Source organism: Perca flavescens, chromosome 6 (assembly GCF_004354835.1).
Source record: "Perca flavescens isolate YP-PL-M2 chromosome 6, PFLA_1.0, whole genome shotgun sequence".
NCBI classification, from domain to species: Eukaryota; Metazoa; Chordata; class Actinopteri; order Perciformes; family Percidae; genus Perca; species Perca flavescens.
In genome coordinates, this window is record NC_041336.1 from 7299066 (window position 1) to 7319129 (window position 20064).

The 20064-nt window shown below is 37.9% G+C and overlaps 1 protein-coding gene across 1 annotated transcript in view; it reads right to left on the bottom strand.

Moving 5' to 3' along the window:
• Positions 1 to 2613: 2613 nt before the first annotated feature.
• The window catches only part of sh3bp5b (SH3-domain binding protein 5b (BTK-associated)), a 45498-nt gene continuing 28047 nt past the window's right edge, over positions 2614 to 20064 (bottom strand). Inside the window, exons 4-9 of the mRNA XM_028580299.1 lie at positions 17781 to 17945; positions 15442 to 15572; positions 11873 to 11915; positions 9455 to 9674; positions 5651 to 6010; positions 2614 to 4162 (exon numbers count right to left, since the gene is read on the bottom strand). Of these exons, the coding sequence (XP_028436100.1) occupies positions 3951 to 4162; positions 5651 to 6010; positions 9455 to 9674; positions 11873 to 11915; positions 15442 to 15572; positions 17781 to 17945 (1131 nt within the window). The 3' untranslated portion in view covers positions 2614 to 3950. The remainder of the gene's footprint in view (positions 4163 to 5650; positions 6011 to 9454; positions 9675 to 11872; positions 11916 to 15441; positions 15573 to 17780; positions 17946 to 20064) is intronic.

Consider the following 20064-nt stretch of genomic DNA (forward strand, 5'->3'; position numbering starts at 1 on the left):
ATATACTACGACTTTTTACTACATCCTATACTATGACTTTTGTTTCGACATACTATACTATGAATTTTTATTTGACTACCATACTATGAATTTTTATTTGACTACCATACTATGACGTTTTTTGACATGCTATACTATGAATTTTTTAATGACTTTTTTTGACATACTATACTATGACTTCATTTATGACTTTTTATGATATACTATACTATGACTTTTTCATAACTCTTTTAGACATACTATACTATGACGTTTCATAATTATTTTAGACATACTATACTACGACTTTTTTATGACTTTTTACTATTATACTATGACCTTTTTTTACTACTTTATGACTTTTTAATACTTTTTTTTCAACATACTATACTATGACTTTTTTTTTTCGACATACTATACTATTACCTATTTATGAATTTTTCCGACATACTATACTGACTTTTTTATGACTTTTTTTCTACTATACTATGACCTTTTTATGACATTTTTCAACATACTATACTATGGCTTTTTGTAGATTACTATGACTTTTTACGACATAATATATGATTTCATGACTTTTTCGACTACTATACTGACTTTTTATGACTTTCTACAACACACTATACTATAACTTTTTATAATTTTTTTTTTTCTACATACTATTTTGACTATTTTTTCAAAATACTATACTATACATTTTTAAAACTTTTTCAACATACTATACTATGACTTTGTTATGACTTTTACAACAACATATGTATGTTATTATGGCGTTTTTCGACAAAGTATACTATGACTTTATGATTTTTTTTCGACATACTATATAATTACTTTTTTCGGACGACTATACTCGACTTATTTCGACATACTATGGTATGAATTTTTTGACATACAAACAATTCAGATTTGCTTTTTATGTGGGCATTAGTTCCTGTTCGATCCAAAGAGCAGCTGTTGGACAAACTGCGTTTATCCTTTTATCATCACTGCAGAGCTCCGTATGAACATAGTTTCTAAATTAAGGTATGACCAAGAAACAATCATGATCATTTTAGTGGGGACTTTTTTTCGACATACTATGGTATGAATTTTTTTGACATACTATACTATGACTTTTTTATGAATTTTTTTGACATACTATACAATGACTTTTTTTTGACGTACTATGGTATGAATCTTTTTGACATACTATACTGTGACTTTTTTTCTATGACTTTTTTAGACATACTATACTATGACTTTTTCATAATTCTTTTAGACATACTATACTATGACTTTTTTATGACTTTTTTCAACAAACTATACTATGACTTCTTTTCTACCACTGTACTATGACTTTTTACGACATACTATACTATGTTTTTTTCATAATTCTTATAGACTTTTTACGACATATTATACTATGACCTTTTTATGACTTTTTTCGACATACTATACTATGGCTTTTTTTAGATTACTATGACTTTTTACGACATAATATATGATTTTTATGACTTTTTCGACTACTATACTGACTTTTTATGACTTTTTACAACACACTATACTATAACTTTTTTATAATTTTTTTCTACATACTATACTATGACTATTTTTTCAAAATACTATACTATACATTTTTTTTACTTTTTTCAACATACTATACTATGACTTTGTTATGACTTTTTACAACATATGTATGTTATTATGATGTTTTTCGACAAAGTATTCTATGACTTTTTATGACTTTTTCGACATACTATACAATTACTTTTTTTCGACGCACTATGGTATGGACTTTTTTCGACTACTATACTATGACTTTTTTTGACATACTATACTATGACTTTTTCATAATTCTTTTAGACATACTATACTATGACTTCTTTTCTACCACTATACTATAGTATATACTACGACTTTTTACTACATCCTATACTATGACTTTTGTTTCGACATACTATACTATGAATTTTTATTTGACTACCATACTATGAATGAATTTTTTAATGACTTTTTTTGACATACTATACTATGACTTCATTTATGACTTTTTATGATATACTATACTATGACTTTTTCATAACTCTTTTAGACATACTATACTATGACTTTTCATAATTATTTTAGACATACTATACTACGACTTTTTTATGACTTTTTACTATTATACTACTTTTTTTTTTCGACATACTATACTATTACCTATTTATGAATTTTTCCGACATACTATACTGACTTTTTTATGACTTTTTTTCTACTACTATGACTTTTTACGACTTATATACTATGACTTTTTACGACATACTATACTATGACTTTTTTATGACTTTTTTCGACATACTAAACTTTGACCTTTTTATTTCTTTTACCGACATTTTGTTGACATACTATACTATGAATTTGTCAGACATACTAAATAAAACGACTATTTTATGACTTTTTTTTATATAAAAATTTGACATAATATACTATAACTTTTTTCCCCCAACACTTTTTATGAATTTTTTCATAATACTTTACTATGACTTTTTCTAACATACTATATATGACTATTTTATGACTTTTTCTAACATACTATACCATGGCCTTTTTTGACATACTATATTACGATTTTTTTATATATTTATGAGCAAGTGTGACAATGACAATGAATGACAATGAAGCACACATCCGTTTATTTAACTCTTCATCTGAAAAACAGGCACATTAGCTGCTGAGAGACGATGCAGAGGACTAAACACCAACTGCACACATAGTTATGAGAGAGCAGGCTGGTTGGGGGAGTGGGTTCTTGTCCTAAATTCCACATCAAAAAGTGACACAGATATATGGAAATATGCAGATATCACATTTTGTCCACACACATAATACACAGACTAAAGAAAGAACCTTTCCTCACAATTGTTGCTATAATGCAGATTAGGCAGATGTTCATCATTTTGTACAATCTCAACCTTTCATGTACATCTTCCGCAGGACCCAACGGGCTTGGAGTAGGGAAGTCGAGAGATGCGCGGACTCTTTGTTGGTTTAGGTCTTTTGATGGTAAACTGCAGGAACATTTTGTTCCCTTTGCTCTTTAAAGAAACCCAAGATAGTATTCCTCCTCACCTAAACAAATAAACAATGCAATCGTTTCGCTTTAAACTATAGAGGGCTGTGACATTTTGTCATAAGTAATTACATGCAGCCATTTCTATTTTTACCTGCAATGGGACTTATCGAAAGGCCACGTTTTTTGTTTACATATCAGTAACTTTGCTGTGTTTGCAACAGATAGATGTACATTTTTAACAATCATCATGGTGGCAAAAACTAAATTATACTTTATATGAAAAATAAACAGCTTTTTTTTTTTTTTTTAACATTGGAGGGTTCACAGTGCCTAAACCTGAACATTTACATACATAACTTCAGAAAATACACCATTACATATCAAATACAGGAGTGTACAGCAGGTTAAGAGACCAGTTATTTATTAAACATTTTCACATAAGATTCCTTTAAGATCACCTCTGCATGGTTTACAGTATGCCAAGTGCTATTTAACAGTAATGAATTCTTAATTTTGATAAACAGTTACACCAACCCATTTATTTCATAGATGCCGTTCTCAGACAGCTAATATACTTTTGCTTTTGTGACAGAAGCCTTTCCAGCTTTTAGTGGAAAAATAACAAACAAATATGAACATGAATCATTTCTAACCATCTTTTTAATTCCATCCCCCTTAACCGACACATTTGAAACACAACAGTATTCAGTCTTTATTTCTCAGGCATGAGAGTCCAAAAGGTGCAATGTCCTTCATAAAGGAAATGGGAGTAACAACACTTGCCAAGATGTACAGGAAACTTTATATACACCAACTGTGACATTCAAAGTCTCTCTCTGACTGTGGAGTTTCTAAATGGAGTGCAGTTGTGCCAGGTAGCTTAGATAAACAGCTGTTTATCAGAAAGTTTGGGTCAAAATCCTCTTTTTGGTCCTCAGACTCCTTTGACCAAGACCAGAGTCTGCCCGCCTGTGGCCTTCTGGGAACAGTTGTCCGTGTTTTTGTCGGTGCGGGGGCGGCGCAGGTTGAGGAAGCTGAAGCGGGCCTCCAGGCTGAAGCTCTTCTTTGTGCTTGAAGTGGAGTTGTTGTTGTTGTTGGAGGCCGGGGCGTTGTCCAGAACCCCTTCTGCACCTTCTGCCCGGTCACCTGCAGCACAGCCCAAGGCCAGGGAAGACGTGAGCATGATGGCATTACTTATTTAAGACTACATTTTTTAGCTTTGATGGGAAGATGCATTCTGAATGATGTAATAAAATGTCAAAAAAGTCATAGTATAGTTTGTCGAAAGATTCATAAAAAAGTCACAGTACAGTATGTCGTAAAAAAAAGTTATAGTATAGTAGGTCGAAAAAAAAAAAAAATATCATAGTATAGTATGTTGAAAAACATAAAAAAAAAAAATGTATAGTACAGTATTTTGAAAAAAGACAAAAGTTATGTCGAAAACAAAAAAAAAAGTCATAGTATAGTCGGAAAAAGTCATACAAATGTCATAGTATAGTAGGTCATAAAAAAGTAAAAAAAAATAAAAAATAGTATGTCCGAAAAAAGTCATAGTATAGCATGTCAAAAAAAAGCAACAAAAAAAAGTAATAGTATAGTAGGTCGCAAAAAAATATCATAGTATAGTATGTTGAAAAACATTTAAAAAAAATTATAGTACAGTATTTTGAAAAAAGACAAAAGTTATGAAAAAAAAAAAAAAAAAAAAAAAAAAGTCATAGTATAGTATGTCAGAAAAAGTCATAAACATGTCATAGTATAGTATGTTGTAAAAAAGTCCTAGTATAGCACAGAGGTGTCAAACTCAGTTTCCTAAGGGCCACACTGGAAAATGAAATGTGAATGGTTCCAGTAATCCTACTGCTCCGAATAAGTGACAAAATAACGCCAACATGTTCCTATTTACATGTTGTGATTTATAGAGTCACAGCGTGTACAAAAAACAACGTAACATGAGACACAGCCGGCTTGTAACAGTAAACAAACCGGGAACTATATTCTCAGGCGGAAGAATATAGTACTTGGGCGGAGTGATATGCTCGCAGCAAGCCTGTCTGAGAATATAGTTCCCGGTTTGTTTACTGTTAGAAGATGGCTGTGTCTCATGTTACGTTGTTTTTTGTACACGCTGTGACTCTAAAATCATAACATGTTAATAGGAACATGTTGGCGTTATTTTGTCACAATTCGGAGCAGTAGGCTAGTTGGAACCAGTTACCTGCAGTATCTGTGCTAGGCTAAGCTAATGCTGGAGCCGTCAGACAGCGTTACAGCATGCACGGAGATGAGAAGGGTATGTATTGACTTGTCTTACTCTGGGGGTTACGGTGAATAAGCTAAAGTCCCAATAAGTCGGCGTGTTCCTTTAAGAGAAAAAGTCAAATATTTTGACTGTATTATTGCATGTCTCATATACCGTAGTCTTCTCACTTACTGTTTGACAAAACAGCCTCGCTGTTATATCTTCAAAACATGGCACACGCACATACTGTGGTTTTCTTATACCTACCGTACTACTAACGCACAGCAGACCCGTCTACAAACCTACGACCTGCTTTTTAAAATGGCTGCTATTGGTTCTAACGGACGCAGTTCAACTATGGTGATATGAGACTAGATATGGTCACCCACCTCTCTCCAGGTCGCATTCTGGCGACGACGCTCCGCTGCACTCGCTGCGAGGCCCGAGCACCGGCGAGATGAGGCCGAAGTCGGACAGCGACACGGTGCTGGGCAGGTCCAGGCTGCAGGGCCTCGACAGGGGAGACGGGGGGGAGGAGGAGGTGGAGGGAGTGGGTGACGGAGAGGCAGAGGACGACGCGCAGGAGGAAGAGGAGGAGGAGCTGGCGAAGGGGCAGGGCGACAGGAGCTCCTGAGGGCTGCTAGGAGAGGAGCCCAGACTGCACGTGGAGCGAGTCTCCGAGTCTTCTTCCGACATGACGCTGCTGCCGCCGCCGCCACAGGCCTCGTCGTCGAAACACACCGACGCCACTGCAGGAAGTGAAGGAAAGAGGAGGGGAAGATGGAAACGCAGAAAGGAGAGGGAGACAAAAAGAAAGAATTTGGAGATAAATTGTGATGTGGAAGAGGGAAATTGAGAGGGAAAGGATGATGTAAAAAGGAAACAAAAAGGTGAAGATGGAAGAAGGTAGAAAGGAATGGAGGGAAAAGGAGTAAAGAAGATACGGATGGAAAGAGTTGGACGTTAAAAAGAAAGTACAAAGAGTGAAAAGAGAGATAGAAAGAAGAAAAAGGATCAGAGGAGAAAAGGAACAAAGGAGAAATGGGAAAAGATGGACAAGGGGAGAGGGAAGAAGTGAGAAGACAAAGGAGGGATGAAAGCATTGTGATAGTAAAAAGAGGAAAAGATGTGGAGAAGAAGAAGAAGAAGAAGAAAAGAAGTGTGAGTGTGTGCAAACAGAGATATAAATAGAGCCGAGAGGACTCTGAACTGTCACATCACTCCCAGCGGAGGGGTTTCATTTTACCCGACATAAATCAAAGCACCCAAACGCACCATCGGCGTCTGCTGTTATATTCAGCCACAGCGGCACATTAAGGTCAGCTCGTAGTCACAGCGTCGAGTCTCCACTGCTCTGCTGTTGCCACGGTAATGACACCCAATTTATTCTGGAGTTGAGGCCAACACGATGCAGAAGGTACATTTACATTTTCTTTTTGTGATAGACCCCCGGCTGTGTCTTCCCAACAGGAGTGACTAGAGTGCTTGATTCTTTACAGCAGGGCTGCAACTAAGGATTATTTTCACGGTCTATTAATCTGTCAATTATTTTTTCACAATTAATCGATTAGTGGTTTGACATAAAATGTCAGAAAATGATTAAACATGTGGATCAGTGTTTCCCAAAGCCCAAGAAGAGGTCTTTAAATGTCTTGTTTTGTCCACAACTCAAAGATATACAGTGCTCAGCATAAGTTTACACACCCATGCTAAAGTTGACTAAAAAAAAAAATAATCTTTTGGAAATTGATCTTAATGCCTTAATAAAAAAAATTAAAAATAAAAAGGAAAAATCCAACCTTTAAGGACACCAATTTTCTTTGTGAATGAATAATGTATCGTAAATAAATAAAAGTTCTTAAAATACAGGGAGCATAAGTAAGTACACCCCTATGTTAAATTCCCATAGAGGCAGGCAGATTTATATTTTTAAAGGCCAGTTATGTCATGGATCCAGGATACTATGCATCCTGATAAAGTTCCCTTGGCCTTTGGAATTAAAATAGCCCCACATCATGCTTTTATTTCAGTTAGCCTAATCGCTGGTTTGATTTGCATTGAGAGATGATATTATGGAAAGTACACCATGCCAATCTCTAGGTATGGTGAAGGGTATGTGATGATGTGGGGGGGCTATTTTAATTCCAAAGGCCAAGGGAACTTTATCAGGATGCATAGTATCCTGGATCCATGAAATAACTGGCCTTTAAAAATAAAAATCTGCCTGCCTCTATGGGAATTATGGCCCCTGTATTTTAAGGAAGAACATTTATTTATTTAAAATACATTATTCATTCACATAGAAAATTGGTGTCCTTAAAGGCTGGATGTTTCTTCTTTTTCTTTTAATGAAGGCATTAAGATCAATTTCCAAAAGATGATTTTTTTATTCCTCTTTTTAGTCAACTTTAGCATGGTGTATTCACTTATGCTGAGCACTGTAAGTTTACTGTCAGATGAGTGAAGAAACTAGAAAAATATTCACATTTAGGAACTTGGAATCAGAGAATTTGGACCTTTTTTTTTTTTCATATCGGTTAATCGATTCATCTTTGCAGCTCGACTACAGTCTTTGAGTTATCTGCTTTCCGTTCCGTGTGTCTCACTTCACGGCAGATTTAAAGCAAATGCCTTGACACCCAATTCTACGTTTAAACTAATTTTTAAGTCCAGCTTTTAATGTAATCAGTAATCAGTCTGCTGTCCTGCAGTCGTTTTGGTTTTTCTCTAAACTCCTTTGACACTTTGGCCCTTGTCAGACTTTCCAAGAATCACAAATCAGGAATTCATGGAAACAGGGGAAAAAAGCTCTGAGTTTTCTCAACCCTATATACCGACGTCAGCGTCGCTCCTCTTTACATCACAAGTGCTTCTAGGTGGAATAGCAGCTTTGCAAGAGCCACAGTGTTGATCTTTTCATCAGCACAAAGCAATAGAGGCTTACAAAAATCCATCTCTGCTGAAGGAATACATTTGCCGATCTTTTTACCTCTCACATATAACATGTTCCACCTGTGCTATTGTAAACGTTACTTTGCCTACACCATTTAACACTAAAGGAGAATAAATGAGAACAAAACGACAACTAAATCTCATTCCAGCAGAACCTTGACATTTAGAATGTCAGCAGCTGTTACTGTCGAGGTCGACCGCAGAGCAGTGAGATGGAAAGGTTTACAAATTAGCCTTTTATCTCATCAGAACAAACATCGGAGTCACTCCCACGACCAAAGAGCACTAAGTGTAAAAGGAGTTCTCAAACATATCACTCAAAAGGTCTGCATCTGATTTTAATTCCAGGTCAGAGGTCCCGAACAATTGGCAATAACAAAACAACATTTAATGAACTCACTAAGCAACATTTATTCAAGTTGAGTACTTGGTTTTCCTGCTCAACTTTTGTACCAATTTGGGTAACGTTACATGGAATTTGGTACTGGTGCCCAACGGTACCTTCTTTTTTAGGTTCATGCAAAAAGTACAGCAGTATTCTCAGCTTCAGTGGGGTAAAAGGAAGTTTTAGCTGCTTTTTGACGGATTTTTTTCTTCCCCTTATTTTGACTTTTTTGTTGCGATTTTTTCAATGTTCCAACCCTCCTGTTGTCCTCGGGTCAAATTTGACCCACTTTCCAAAAGTTTCTATATCAGAAATAGACCCCAAAAAAAAATTGATAAAAGATCGTTGAAAAAAGTGACAAAAAAAGCTATAAAAACGTGGGGGAAAAAACCACAAACATAATAAGGCACGAAAAAAAAAAAAAAAAAAAAAAAAAAAACGACAAAAACATTGTATAACAACTTGTATAAAAGTGACAAAAACAGCATGAAAAGCTTCAGGAACATTGGTAAAAGTGACAATTGTCGAAAAAGATGACCAAAACGTTGAAAAAAAAAAAAAAAAGGTTCAATTTTAAAGTTTGGACAAAAAAAAACGTGCATGGTTGACAAGACAAGGGTTAATGCCTTTTTTTTGGACGTTTTTGTCGATTTTTTGTTATACAACTCCACTAACAATTTATTGATGGAGAGAAATTGATTTCCAAATAGAAAAGCGTTCCACTTCCTAAGGTACTGTATTCATAAGGCGAGGTGTAGGACGGGTCCACTTGGTCCGGATGCGGACCGTGGTCTGGACTTTGAGGAGCCCTGCGGTGAAGCGTGAGAAGGTAGAATGACTGTGTTTCTGTACTCACTGGACATTCCGTCTGACTCCATCTTAAAACTGGAGATGTCGTCCCCGGAAACGCTGTCCCCCTCGGCGCCCACGCCGCGCCCCCGGGGGCCCATCGTGGAGCTCCGCCGTCGCTCGTGGATCTCGTCTGAGATCTTCTCCAGGTTCCTGAGCGCCGTCTTATACTCGCCTTTGGCCTGAGACAGCCTGGCCTGCCGCTCGTCCACGTTCTTCTTCAGGTTCTGGGAGGAGGAGGAGGAGAGGAGGGGTGATGAGGAAGATCGTGGACTACAGATGGAAAACAAACGCCGCCAGATTGCACAGATACTCATTCTGGAATCTTGCATCAACAGTATCAATAATTCCGTGTGTTTCTACATCTATTTATGGCCAACAGTGGGAGAGGACATGTGGCTCGTTCGTGATTGAGCGTTATAAAAACAGAATCAGGTGTAAGTGCGGCTTTATAAATCTGTCAAAACAATGTGTACATATCTCGGTCTTTTCAGATTCACAAGTCACCTGTAGGTGATGAGTAACATCTCTAAAACATGGGCTGATTCTTCGTGGACAACCACAGCTGTTGTCAGCTTGGATTAACGACAGATTCAGAAATTCCAAAAGACCCAGAGTCAAACACAGCATCGAAAACATCCATGACTTTGAATCACCACATTGGGCCAATACTTTGAACACTTAGATATAGATTTTCTTTCATTGTAAAAAAGCAAATAGTTTAGCCGACTTCACTGGCATTTAGCACTGGAAATGAGAGCATCGAAGCAGTAAAAACAATGGTGAAGTAAAAGGCCATGCTTTGTAGACTGGTTTTTTGAAGTTCCAATGATTCAAATAATTGATGATTGGAGATTTATTCCAATAAATAAGCTACTTTGTGACATGCCGCTGTGTATTAAACTCCGTTGTGGGGAAAAGTGTGAATGTTGTGAAAAGTGTTGAACACATGACTCAACAGAAGAAAGGTGGATTATACCGCGGTAGATATTTTGATATGTTTTGACACTGGGTCTCTATTGGAATCCACTGCAACTGCTGCAAATCACAGCTGACTGCAGGTGCATTCTTTGGGAAGTAGTGAAACATAAACATCTCTCTAAAGATACATTTTTCTTAGAGATTTCCTAGTGTTGCATTGCCAGATGGATCTCAACAGCGCTGTGGAGTTTATATGAAAAACTCTGGAGCCTCTAAAGTCCCATAAGGTGATATGTTGTATCTTGCGTGCACAGGTTATCATCTTGTTGGGGCGCCGTAGAAAATAAAACTTTTTTTAGCTCGATTAGTTCTCTCCATTACATGGGCGCTGTGTGCGTCTGAAGCATAGTCAGTATAAGGTCTGAAGTTGTGAGAAACGCATATGAATTTATAGTAAATGAACTTATGTGCAAGATAAAAAAAAAAAAGATTAACTTTCGGGACTTTCAGGACTCCATAGGATAAAACAGGCAGCCAAAATCGAAGCAATGCTACATTCGTTAACTTATTAGCTGATGCTTAATGGATTAACAGCACCCACGCCAATGTTAACGGTCACAGTGCTCTTTGTTGCTACCAAACCCCAGAGGTGGAAAGTAACAAAATGGATTACTCACGTTACTGTAATTTAGGAGTTTTGTGCACTTTTACTTTTTAAAGTTGTTTTTAAAATCTGTTGTTTGTACTTTGATACATTTTGAAAACTACATCCGTCACTGAGTCAAACAAAAAGGGCTACACTGTACTTGAAGGTATCTACATTAGAGTGACATGACGCTGTCATGAACGTGTCATAAACATTATAAACAAGTCATAAACATTTATGACATATCGCTTCTCATTCGTTTTTTGTCATGACAAGTTAGGGTTAGGGTTCATGTGTCATGACAGTGTCATGTCACTCTAATGTAGATACCTTCAACTCAAGTGTTACCAAAACAAAAAGTTAATATAAAAAGGTCTCCAACAGTGTTTTGTATCTGTCAACAAACTAAAATCAAAAGTGTGTTATAAGATATTAAAAAAGTATAAATTTAAAAAAGTATACTACTTTTTATTTTCACATGAGTAGATTTTTATACCGGTAATTTTACTTGTACTTAAAGTAAAAGTTATTCAAAGTAACAGTACTTTTACTTATTGTTATTTGTGTACTCATCCCACCTCTGACAAACTGTTAACAGCTGCAATTTGTGCTGAGTCAGAGAAAAAGCCCTCAGCTCACAGCCTAAAGCACAGACTTAACAACAGCATGCAGCGTGACACGGCGAGTCAACAGATTCTCAAGGTTCGGGTCGAGGTTTTTCGCCCTTGGTCGAGCTCGAGCACAGCTACGTCAACAGTGGCAGACATAACAGTGGCCTCGTAACATTCAGAGGGGATCAATGGGGTCGAGCGGGAGGAAGAAAGAAAAAAAACCTGCAGCTGAGCCGCTGTCACGTACCTCCAGCTGCAGATAGTACTTCGCCTTCATCTCAAAGTAGGGCCTGCAGAGGAGGAGAGGTCAGGAGAGAGAGAGAGAGAGAGAGAGAGAGAGAGAGAGAGAGAGAGAGAGAGAGAGAGACGGTTAGATCGGAGGGGAAAAAGACCCAGAAGAAGAGCACATCATCACCATGGCAACCCGGCGGAGGAGAGCGAGATAAAGGCGCTGCGATGTTGGATGAGTGAACGATGCAGAGCGGATTAACAACCTGCTGAGGTGACACACAGCAGGGCTGCAGCCGAAAATTCACCAAGACTGGATCCAGAAAAACAAAAACCATTATACTGAACCAAGTGGTTGTTAAGTCACAAGTAAGAAATACAGGTTTTATACTCTGCTTTATAAAAAGAATACGTCCCCATACCTGCTTTCAGTGACCTTTCAAGTATAGAATTGACAATATAACTAATGTGGAGTTGGTGGAAGAAGGATTCAGATGCTTTCTTTACATCTGCTATACGACAAAGTTAAAATACTCCACTACAAGTCCTGCAGTGCATTCAAAGTTTTACTCCAATAAAAGTATGTAAATATCAGCAAAATGCACTTGAAGTGCCAAAATTGGCCCTGAGTATTATTATTATTATTATTATTATTATTATTATTATTATTATTATAATAATAATAATAATAATAATAGAGGATTATTGGTTTATTGTTACTGATTATTAGAGCAACGTTTAAGCATCATTTTTATGTTGTAGTTGATTGAGGGGAAGTGATTTTAAGATACTGTTTATGCAGTTGGTTGGATTAAGCTTTAACAAAGCATTTTATTTTATTAACTGATCATTATGATTTGTAGGTTAACTATGAATCTGCCAAGCAACTACTATCTTTAGCCAAATTCTGGGCCCTGTAGAAAGGCATCTTCTATGGGCCCCTCAACAGCTATTCATTCTAGTATCTTTTTGGGCCCTTCTCACATCAGGGCCCTGGGTCCTCAGTCCTCCTTTTCCCCCCAGTCCGACGCCCCCGTCTTTAGCTGAGTAAAAAAAGTAAAACTGCAGAGTTGTTTGTCTTGGGAATGAATGCAGATTGTAACCTTTCCTAATAGACAAAAGCCAGATATTTTTTATTTTTTTTTTGTCCAGCTGGAAAAGGGGCTTTAGCCATCTTTGAAATACTGTTTCAGACTTTTTAGTAACGGTTAATCTATCACTGTCAGCAAGTCTGTACATTCACTGGACTCGGCCAGAGATGCACTTCTGGAAAGCATCACTAACAGTGGGAGGCTGACACGGCCTATTACACGCTCTGAGCGATAAGCTATAGACGTGGGGATTCAGGGAGGGTCTTATGCAACTCCTCAGAACTTAAAGTTAAGTTTTACTGACGGTTAAGTTCTGAAACGTTCCCCCTGAGCTCTAAATTCTCCGCTTTAATGAACCTCAAGGTCTTGACAGCCCGTTAATGAAAAGAAAGTGAGATGCGATGTCATCGTCAGTGCCTTCATGAACTGCGTTTCCATTGGATGTTCAGATACCCGAAGTTTGAGTGTTCCTGGGCTTCTATAAATTATTAAAATAAAAAAAAAAAAAACTGCAGTGCAAACAGAGTGCAGTTTAACATAAAGACATGCATACTAGGACTACAGTTGAAAATTAGCCCACTGGCTAACACTGGCGCATTTACAGAAATGTTGATTAATGTGCATTGTCCTAATCAAATAAACTTACAAACAACCATCTTCTCTTTAACTTCCTTCGAGGGAATCCAGCTTCTCATTTCTCATTTGTATCCTCCCATTTCAATACCAATAGCATTTTCTGAGCTACATTAGTCTAAACTGTTTCTGCAGCAGAGAGCACAACCAATTTGCAGACACACAATTCAGGTGAAAATGTATTTTCATTATCTCTAGCTTGTTTTTTTTTATTTTTTTAAATGTGGGTATTTTAAAGTGACAAATCAGTGAATAAGTCAAAAAAAAAAAAAAAAAAAAAAAAAAAAAAAAAGAGCCAATGAATGACAATTTTTCTCTTCTCAAATTTTTTAAAACTGTGTGAGAAATGAGCTCAGTCTTGTGCAGACATAACAAGAGGTGATGAGAAATATTGCAGAGGGGAATTCCTGGAGTTTCTATTCGTCATTTTTTCATTTCACAGATGTCACCTGGAGCATGACTCATTTTGAAGTTTTGGGATGGCAGCTAAAACACGTGTTAAACTTGTGATATTACAGGGGAGCATCACCGTGTGACTGTAACAGACTATAATCAGACTTCCCTCTTTAACATCTGACTGTTTTAAATAAACAAAGCAGGTGGATGTGGTTAGGACTGAGAACACGTTTCCCTGCTTGATTTCTGGATTTTATTACTTGGTATCAGATCACTGAAAGAAAAGACGGATTCTAATTGGAGAATCGATTATTTCAACCCAGCCCTAATTAGAAGGTGTTTCGGTGGCTCATCACCCAGCGGCAGTCAGCTGTGCACCGACAGTCTGGTTTCGAGGCACGGCACCTCGCTGTGACCACGTGCCAGTCATAATGTCTAAATATAAAACCAGCCAAGAAACTAGAGCTTCATTTTTTTTTTGTAGATCTAGCTCACATCTCAATGTACTACAAAAGCATTTGTACAATCCACTGTTTTAGCAACATCATCGTTTTAACCTAATCTTACTTTAATTCTACTTAACGTTGTTATTTCTTGCACTGTAGCTATGGTACATTATGTTACTTTATACACTTATTGACTCGCTCTTCTCCTACTCTTATTGTAACCTTGAATTTGACTGTGAGCAACTACAACTAAACAATTTATAAATAAAGTATTCTGATAGCTGAAAATGTGTATGACTGTGGTGTAGCTCCATTCAGTAATCTCAAATAAATACTTTGATAAGGTAGTTTTAAGTTTCTAAATACACAACATTTTTAACCCTGGAACATGCTTGTCAAGTCGACCTTAACTATGGTTTTTAATGTTAGCACAATATATAGGATTATGTGCTAGCTAAGAAGCACTGATTAGATTCAACAGCAACACAGCATTTGCAGTCACAATTATCAAATTAACGTTGAAATGAAACGTTTGAGTCGGGAACTTTGGTGGAAGTACAGTAGGACAATGTGTTATTGTGTTATTAAAAGTTACTTTCTTACCAGAATAAAGTCATTTGGGGATAAAGTTGTATTTTATTTTTTGTGGAAAAAGTTTCAAATTTTTTCAAGAAAAAAGTCAGAATATTCAAGTCATAATATTTAGTAAACAGTTTAAAACAATCAACATGTCAAATAAAGGAAAGATATTCAGACTGATTTTAATTTCTTGACTTTTTCCTCACAATATTTGTTTATTCTCAAAATTGTCAACTTTATTCTAAAACAGTGGCCCTTAAACTTTACAACAACAACCAGGTTTTAAAAGTGAAAATGCTCTCAGCTCTAGAAGCTGCAGAGCTCCAATATGGCTGCCAGAGTGCATGTTACCCACTCTTTCCCTCTCTGTCACAGCATCAATAAGCTGTAAAACCTGATGTTGTTGTTGTTGTTGCAGTGCAACAGCAGACTGAGGCACTTACTTGGACTTGTTGATAGTGCGTTTGAGTTTTTTCTCCAACTGCTTCATGCGGCCGATTGCTGCCGTATATTTGGCCGCCGTCTCCTTGTGCACCAGCTCGCTTCTCGTCTTTGTGTGCTCCGCCTCCATCACCTGTAACGGCCAATCAGAACTCACCGTCAGCCACCCACTTGAGTTATATGTATTTTGTGCTCCCTCAACTTTCGTATTTTGCGGAAAAAAAATGTACAGTGGGGGAAATAAGTATTTGACCCCTTGCTGATTTTGCAGGTTTGCCCACTTACAAAGAATGCAAAAATCTACAATTTTAATCATATGTACATTCTAACAGTGAAAGACAGAATCCCAAAGAAAATTCCAGAAAATCACATCATATGAATTTATTAAAATTGATAACCATCTGATTAGGAAAAACAAGTATTTGACCCCCTGGACAAACAGCAAGTATTCTGGCTCCTACAAGCCAGTTAGTCTTTCTTTAAGACACAGCCCCAATCCGAACCAATTATCTACATCAAATACACCTGCCTCACCTCGTTACCTGTATAAAAGACACCTGTCAACACCCAAACAACCAGCATCCAACATCACCACCATGGGCAAGACCAAAGAGCTTTCTCTACGGACATCAGGGACAAGATTGTTGATCTGCACAAGGCTGGGATGGGCTACAAGAGAATCGGAAAGCAACTTGAGAGAAAAAGATCAACTGTCGGTGCAGTTATCAGGAAATGGAAGAAGCACCACACCACCGCCAACCTCCCTCGGTCTGGGCCTCCACACAAGATCTTGCCTCGTGGGGTGTCCCTGATCATGCGAACGGTGAGGAATCATCCCAAAACCACAAGGGGAACTGATGAATCAACTGAAGGCAGCTGGGACCACAGTTACAAAAGAAACGGTTGGTAACACACTACGCCGTCATGGATTGAAATCCTGCAGCGCACGCAAAGGTGCCCCTGCTCAAGAAGAAACATGTACAGGCCCGCATGAAGTTCGCCATTCACCACCTGGACGACTCAGAAGAGGCCTGGAAGAAGGTGATGTGGTCAGATGAGACCAAAATAGAACTTTTTGGCCTCAACTCAACTCGTCGTGTTTGGAGGGCAAAGAACACCGAGTACAACCCAAAGAACACCATCCCCACCGTCAAGCATGGTGGTGGCAACATCATGCTTTGGGGGTGCTTTTCAGCCAAGGGGACGGGACAACTCCATCGTATTGAGGGGAGGATGGACGGGGCCATGTATCGTGGAATTTTGGACCGACATCTCCTTCCCTCAGTGAGAGAGCTGAAGATGGGTCGAGGATGGGTGTTTCAGCACGACAACGACCCTAAGCACACCGCCAAAGCAACAAAAGAGTGGCTGAAGAAGAAGCACATCAAGGTTCTGGAGTGGCCTAGCCAGTCTCCAGACCTGAACCGATTGAAAATCTTTGGAGGGAGCTTAAAATTGAGTTGCCAGGCGACAACCTCGGAACCTGAATGATTTGGAGGCTGTCTGCAGGGAGGAGTGGGCCAACATCCCTGCCGAAATGTGCACAAACCTTGTCACCAACTATAAAAACCGTTTGACATCTGTGCTGGCCAATAATGGCTTTTCTACAAAATATTAACATGCTGTTTGTCCAGGGGGTCAAATACTTGTTTTTCCTCATCAGATGGTTATCAATTTTAATAAATTCATATGATGTGATTTTCTGGAATTTTCTTTAGGATTCTGTCTTTCACTGTTAGAATGTACATATGATTAAAATTGTAGATTTTTGCATTCTTTGTAAGTGGGCAAACCTGCAAAATCAGCAAGGGGTCAAATACTTATTTCCCCCACTGTAACTACTGTAAGTGAGCAGGAAGACCAAGCAGTTGCACAATCCTATCAATGCATGTGTTATTTGCACAGGATAAGCCTGTATTTTACTCAACCTTACGGATATTATCCCCCTCATAAGATGTAAAAACTTTCATGTATATTTGCCAATGCAGCCAACAATAATACCACAAATCAGCGAAGCCGACTCGCAGAGGACTAATATTATAACATGAACTCTGTGTTTGGCGAACTATGGTCGGTAATTTGCAGTGGAATGTTTTACTTAAAAAATTACAGACTTGGCAGATTTGCACAGGATTGCGATCACAGGCGACATAGTTACTACTGTCAACAAGCACCTCTGAAAATGGAAGGTTTATGATAATAAGCCAAGAATAAGTAAAAAAGAATTGAAAAAATATGTAAAGAAAAACCGATTAAGTACAAAATATACACAAAAATTTTCAACAAAGACCTAAATCTGTAATAATGTTCTTCTTTCTGGTGTCAGATCCCCCCCCCTTACCCGCTGGGTGGCGTGGTTCAGCATCTCCTGCCAAGCAGAGTCAAACTGCCGGCTGTCCTCCTCCAGGAGCCTCTGCTCGGCCAGGGAGATGGTCTCCTTGGCCGCCCGCAGGACCTCCGTGGCTCTCTGGAAGTCCTGGGTGGCCTTCTGGGCCTCCAGCTGGGCCTGAAGACACAGAGAGGAAGACCATCTATAATTAAAAGTGTTGATCAATGAAAGGGTGTATCATTTGTATCCTCCTCAGTTCTTCATTGGTTGATCCATGTTATCGGTTGGTCTTCTGCTGTGTGAGCTGGAGTTGACTTTAACCCGAGGAAAGGTGTTTCTGCGTGACTGAATAAGTGACAGAGGACGGCTGTGTGAGAGTGCCGTGTATGCAAACATAATGTAGAATACAGAATGTCAAACTTTTCTAAACGCATAATGTAAATGTGATGAATCATCACGGATTTGTTCCAGTAAATCCCAGCTCACCTCCCTTTCTCTGTCTGAGAGTTTGACAAGTTTTCTGATGCTATGAGGAAAAAAAAAAAAAAAAATCAGCAAAGTGGGGAAATAAATAAACCAACACATACTGTAAAGAACTGCAGAGAGACACATTTCTCAGGCTCGGTGAGAAAAGCGTGAAGCAGCTGAAGACAGTTTACTGAATATTAAATCAGAAGTTGATTCCACTGACCCAGTTCTATGAGTTACTGTACAGTGCGTTTCTCTGTTGCGGTCTCCTTCTCCTCTCTATATGGTTTCAGCAGGGACCATATAGAGACAGAAAGTCGACCAGGAACTTTCTACAGATTAAAATAATAATGGAGTGAGTATACGTATACATGTGTGCATGAATTGTACTAAAAAAAGACTTTTTGTGTTTATGTGACTGACACCAAATCAAAACATCTAAATCTCTTTATCAACAAATTTTGCTGGACGATAAATTGTCCCAGAAATGATTGCGATAAACAATATTGTCATTCTGAGACCATTTTCATCGAATATAAATGATAATGGCAAAATAATGCAGGTAACACCTTTTTAAAGATCAATAAACTTTTGCTTTATTTAATGAATAAATGAGGCTACGACTGATTAATTAGTGTGTGGTCAATATTGTCTTTTTTTAATCAAAGAGTGAAGATTAGTGTATAAGGGTCGTCTATCTTTTAAAAAGATGGTTTATTTACACATTTACTGGATAACTGATCTGTATGTGGGAAGCACTTTACCTGAGTGGATTCAATTATTATGCACACATTATGTGTATTGATTATTGTTTTATTTACATTACACTGATGCAGGTGATGCAACATTAACTTTAAACTAGGGCTGGGCGATATGGAGAAAATCAAATATCACAATATTTTTGACCAAATACTTCGATATCGATACAGCAATGATATTGTAGTGTTGACTTTTGGTGCTTTCACAAAATATTTACACAATGATGATTTTTGATAAATAATCTTCAGTAATGTGGATATAATGACTAAGTGGGTAAATGCAAATAATAGCACAGTTACAACAGTCTGGTAAGTTCAGAAAATTACATCACTTTACTGTAATGCAGCCTTTAAAACCAGGAAAAGACAACACTTGTGTCATATTATGATATTACGATATCCAAAATCTAAGATGATCAATATAATATCGATATATTGCCCAGCTCTACTTTAAACGCACTGAAAATTTGGGAAAACGTGTCAACTGTAAGCAGTTCTATAGTCCGCAGTGTTCTATCAGCTGTCTTGGTCTAGTCTGCAGACACTCTCACCACACGCTCTCTGTAATGTCATTATCGATGGTCATCAACATGCCAGCACAGCAAGATGCAGAATAACGTCTGCCTTGTTGCCGTCATGTGTCCGGCTTTGTGTTCCACGCTGCCTGGATGCTATAGAGAGCCATGTGTCCCTACAGTAATGTCTCCTGTTGTCTGTGTTACTGTCCTCTCTGCCCGGCCCTGATCACATCAGCCTTTATAACAGCAAGATTTGGAACAGAAAGCTATGCATTTCCTTTTTTCTGGAGGAACGGCTTTGTAGCCCTAACTAGGGTTGGGTACCGTTTGGATTTTTACGATTCCAATGCCGAACCGGTACTTTTAAAACGATTCCGATTCCTAAACAGATTCTTGAAAAACATAGATGTGGTAGCCGTAATATGCTTTTATGTCCGTTTTGGTGAGCCCAGGGGGAAAATATGGCATTTTAAAAGTAGCCTACATTTACGGTAGCTAGCTGACGGTAGACTACAGAGAAAGGGGGATATTTTTACGTCCGTTTCAGAGCGA